Genomic DNA, 5,292 nt, shown 5'->3' on the forward strand with positions numbered 1-5,292 from the left:
GCTTCGGTTCAACTATACATTTAGGGTTATCCGGCCTTTTTTTGTTAACATGCTTCGGTTCAACTATACATTTAGGGTTATCCGGCCTTTTTTTGTTAACATGCTTCGGTTCAACTATACATTTAGGGTTATCCGGCCTTTTTTTGTTAACATGCTTCGGTTCAACTATACATTTTCGGATATTACTTCAGATGCATCATTACGTCGGAAATATTTATCAAACTGACAATAAGATATTATTAACGTAAAGCATCCTCAGTTCTTGTATACACTCAGACATAATCTGTGTATAAGAAATATTACAATACAAGTTTCGGTATATTGTAACAACAACAATATTAGACCGCTGATGCGAGAGCTGTGTCGAGGTTATTCTTGAATTATTATTTTTGTTGTTGTTGTTATTATTATTATTTTGATTCTTCATTTCCACATTTAGTTCACCAGCTAGAAATGAACATGCGAGAGATAATCAAGATTTTCTTGTTTTTCCTTGGTTTCAAAATAAGGAAACAAAAATCCTGAAGACAAGAGTATGTAGAAATGCTACTGATCTCGAGAGTACTTACCGAAGTCTGCTGCACAGAACTTGCTTAGCAGGTTTCGTAGTGTCAGGGGTTGCTTGCATCCAGCGCACCACACTGTGCCAAATATTAAATAATTATAATAGACACATTAAGATATTCACATATCAGTCCAATATGATAAATTGACATAAAGAATAACTTGTTTTAAAATTATAATTAAATGAAATATTAATAAAACATTACTCATTACCAAACCGCCCTTATTATTGTAATTTTTTTAATAATTTTTAACGCCACCTGCAAATGAAATACTATTTTTTTTAATTATGTAAACGCTCAGGTAATAAATAATTTTTGTCTTTCCGAACTTTTTATTTCTTTGCTGCACTTAGATAAAATGTTAGGCCTGGTTGTTAGTAATACTATTATAAATGAAACCCGTGATTATACGAGAACATTGTTGGAGGCGATACAACAAGGGTGTTTTTTAAAATAATAATTGTATTTAAATTTTTTCGTTCTCTGCTTTATATAAAAAAAAATCTTACACGTATTCTGTTAATTATTACCTCAACAATGAACGGCAATTTTCCGATTTAAAATAGGTTTTACCGAAACGATCTGAAATTGGGTTGTACGCAACGTTTTGGTTTAGTTAAAAGGCATACAGACCGAATAGATCGAAAACCGCCGATTTAAAAAAGTTCTTACACTTATTAAAATTTCTTTATTCAAATTTTTCTGAACCAATGAAAATTTCCTGAAATAGAATTTATATGTCTCTAAAGTGTTTCAAATAATATCATGGGTTTTTCAAAAAGTTTGTCTTAGTTCGAATGTGTGGAAAAAAAAAAACAATTTTAAGTAAGCAGCGCCACCTACCAGGAGCACTTTGTTTTACGTCTGGTATCTCCTTCTTTCCTCTTCTTTTCTGTATTGGTCTTCTTGCCCGTTTAATTTTTCTAAAACGTCGTACTGGGATCTTACTTCTAGTTAACATGGTTCGGGAAAGAGCTTGTGGATTTGAGCAATTAAATTTTTTCATGGTCCTCTGGACTTTTCGAATAGCTTTATTTGTCTTCTCCCATGGTATAATCAAAGTTGGAAACAGACTACCCTTCTTTTTAACCCCCATTGCAAGGACTCGCCCTCTAGTGTCAAGTTTTTCAATTAGTTCACCACAGCATCTAGACATATTGGGATGTTCGAAGACAGGGGCTTTTAGATCAGATTTCGATATCGTCCCTTCTTTCATTTTGAAAATTTTGGCTTTTCTAAACCTCAGCTCTTCGTTTCCTAATTTTTGGACACTTGTTTTAACAACTAAACGGGGGAAAAAATTGTCAGTAAAAACACGTATAGATAATTTGAAATTAAAGCTTACACTTTGCTAGACACGACTGTAAGATAACAAGGATACTGCAACTCGAAATAGGATTTGTTAACAGAGTATCGTTGGTTAAAAACAAAAAATTACTAATTTTCAAGAGCATGATTTAATCATACAAGAAATAGTGGATATTAAACTGCCATAATCAAATATCTAAAGTGTAGTACAGGAAGGACAAAACGTTAATTCTGAGGGTGAATCATTTTTCACACAAGTTAGAGATGGAACTAGATGTGAAAACAACATAAAAAAAAACTACCTTGAAGTTATTCCGTTTCTTATAAGAAACAAATAGATTCAAGTCTTGTTGTAATTTATATATTCGTAAATTTGCGCACGTATTCCAAAGGGTATTATTACTGTTATATATAAAGAAATACATTTCAACATAATCGAGAGGGAAAATAATTTTTACCAAAGCGGTTCAGTTAAGAAAACAAAAAACATCTTTATAGCCAGCAGATGGCGGCATATTGGGCGTGCACTTTACAGTTTTTCACAGAAAAGACAACAACAAAAAAACTATGTTAAGGAGGAAATTTTATCAGATAAGAGGCACATCCGTACGTGCAAGTGAATTTGTTTGCTAAATTTTGGCAATTAATATTTAACATTTTCGCTACTAAACCTTGGAGGAGACACAAAAATAAATGAATTTCTAAAGTAGGCAGCAAGTATTATATGTTTAATCTCTTCAAAGCAAAACACCAGCTTGCTTTGCCCTCGGTTGCAATAAATTTTCACCAATTAAAGCAAGCCATCAGACTGTTTACCTCTGGTTTCAATAAATTATTACCAATTAAAACAAGCCATCAGATTGTTTATCTCTGGTTTCAATAAATTTTCACCAATTAAAGCAAGCCATCAGATTGTTTATATCTGGTTTCAATAAATGTTTAACCAACTTCTCAACCAATTGATAAGACGTGGTTCAACTCTTGAATCGAATGTAAAATAATCGTTTATAAAGTTTTATTTCCTAAACTTAATTTATGGATATTTGTTTTATTATTCTTAGAAGGTTTACATGATGACCGAAAATTTCGGTGGATACACAAGTCTTTAAAATAAATCAGAAACAACGATAAACTACAATAACGTTGCCTATATACAATATTTAAACAATATTTATATAAAACAAATACAGCTATCAACTACAATAACAATAGACTGGAGCATTTATCATTTGAAACGAAAATTCGTAAAGAAACCTAACCACTCAATCCCATGTTATTTTCTCGAGTTGGTTGTAAATTTTAAATATTTTCTAGAAAGACAATACAAATTGCCACTTTGTGAAACACGGCAATTTTTATTTAATTTGTTACACACACAGGTAAGTTTGTTTGAAGTTAAGCAAAAAGCTACACCAGTATCGAAACCCGGTTTCTAGAGTTGTAAGGCTTGTTTGTTTGTTTTGAATTTTTTGTTTTGAAGCTACACGAGGGCTATCTGCGCTAGCCGTCCCTAATTTAGCAGTGTAAGACTAGAGGGAAGGCAGCTAGTCATCACCACCCACCGCCAACTTTTGGGCTACTCTTTTACCAACGAACAGTGGGATTGACCGTTACATTATAACGCCCCCACGGCTGAAAGGGCGAGGGTGGGATGGGGATGCGAACCCGCAACCCGCAGATTTGGGAGGCACACAGCTAAAATATAAAACATGCACGTTCATTGGCTCGGAAAGGAAATATACTTCGCAACGAGTCTGATCGGCAGAGTTTGATAACAGGATTCAGTACTTGTAATACGGTTCGCTGATCAATATTATGGAGATCGTATGCGAGAATAATGCGAGGGTAATGTACCGATTTACATCATGGGGCAGTAGAGGGGTTTTCTTAAGGGAACAAAAAAGTAAATATTACAGTAGAACTTGAGCAGTAGCTGGATGACACGCGGGAAAAGCAATATCGAGTGTGTCATTCTATTGTGTCACTCGCAGACACACGTACGAGTCATCTGATCCATTTTGATCAGCTTCCGCAAGATTATTCCTAGTATCTGCACTGCAAAAATTATTTAAAGTTATAATTGGAATTTATAGCACTTTAGGCAACATTTAATCAGGGATCTGATGGTTGCCTTCAATCCCCAATCGTCTATTATGTGATTTGAAAGTACTATTTCCACGTCATTTTTTTTTTTTTTTAGTCTGATGTCGTTTGACGGGGATGTGAAACTCTCCCACGTGATCCCAAACAATTCGATGGTATTGAAGTCCAATTAGTGTGTAAGACACCCTATTCAATCAATCCACTCTTCTTCAAGGAACGTGTCGACCTGGCGCAGCAATGAGGAAGGGGTGGGGGGCAAGAGGAATCATCCATTAGGCCAAAGTCATGACCCAATCCACAAACGTATGATAACGCAAAGGGAATGTAGGATGTAGCTTCTATAATTTGTAGCATTAATGGTTACATTCCACACCGTATTTCCACCACAGTCATGTGCTTCATATTTCTGTATAAAAATGTGTTTATATTTGTTTCCAGTACCTGTTAACTGTTAGTTGCAACAACTTTTTTTTTGTTCTCAAAGAAGAATATTGTTGTACATTGCGTTGGTCCACTGGTTGTGTTATAATAACCATCTCACTTGAACTGTTGTACGCTGGGGCGTGACGTTGGTCCACTGGTTGTGTTCTTGTCACCATCTCAGTTGAACTGTTGTACGCTGGGGCGTGACGTTGGTCCACTGGTTGTGTTCTTGTCACAATCTCAGTTAAACTGTTCTACGCTGGGACGTGAGCAAAATATACCTCATCAAGACTTTAACTCTGTACGGCTGAAAACATGGAATTCAGTTGCGGGAAAGGGGGTAAACTACGAATGCGGCTAGCCAGAATCGACAGAAAGTTGTCATCTGTTTGTGCTATGGATAATTGTCCAAACTTCTGTGTCATTGGTTTAGAAGGAGTTACACAATATGGTGGCGACACTCGCTGATAAACTTCCATTCATCCGATGGATTTCCAGATGATCAACATATCCAATCTTCTTCTTCTACAATTCATTCTATATTTTCGTTTAGAAAAGTTACGCTTTCTAAAGATAGCCAATACATAACCTCTTTATTTTAGATCACGTGACTGGTCATAAGATATGTAAAACAATGGACTGAGGGGGGGGGGTGATTGGCATTACTTTACAAGTATGGTTCTTTAGGTTTTTACCTTTTGTTTAACTACCGGTTTTAGTCAATTTAAGCCTAAATTTAGCTATATTTTACCTTGGTCCTTCTGGCACATACCACTTGAGACCGCTAGTATTGATGGGAGTTTTTTTTTCGTTGTTGTTGTTGTTGTTATTATCATAGTTATAATTTCATAAACTTAAATTTCGTTTATTTGTTTCTATACACTATAATAAT

At 35.0% G+C, this 5,292-nt stretch overlaps 1 protein-coding gene across 1 annotated transcript in view; it reads right to left on the reverse strand.

Annotated features, from left to right (window-relative positions):
• The window catches only part of LOC106471859 (secreted frizzled-related protein 5-like), a 38,967-nt gene that overhangs the window by 7,348 nt on the left and 26,327 nt on the right, over positions 1–5,292 (reverse strand). Inside the window, exons 2-3 of the mRNA XM_013932483.2 lie at positions 1,410–1,850; positions 570–641 (exon numbers count right to left, since the gene is read on the reverse strand). Of these exons, the coding sequence (XP_013787937.1) occupies positions 570–641; positions 1,410–1,850 (513 nt within the window). The remainder of the gene's footprint in view (positions 1–569; positions 642–1,409; positions 1,851–5,292) is intronic.

The sequence above is a fragment of the Limulus polyphemus genome, unplaced genomic scaffold (genome assembly GCF_000517525.1).
Source record: "Limulus polyphemus unplaced genomic scaffold, Limulus_polyphemus-2.1.2 Scaffold4907, whole genome shotgun sequence".
NCBI lineage: Eukaryota > Metazoa > Arthropoda > Merostomata > Xiphosura > Limulidae > Limulus > Limulus polyphemus.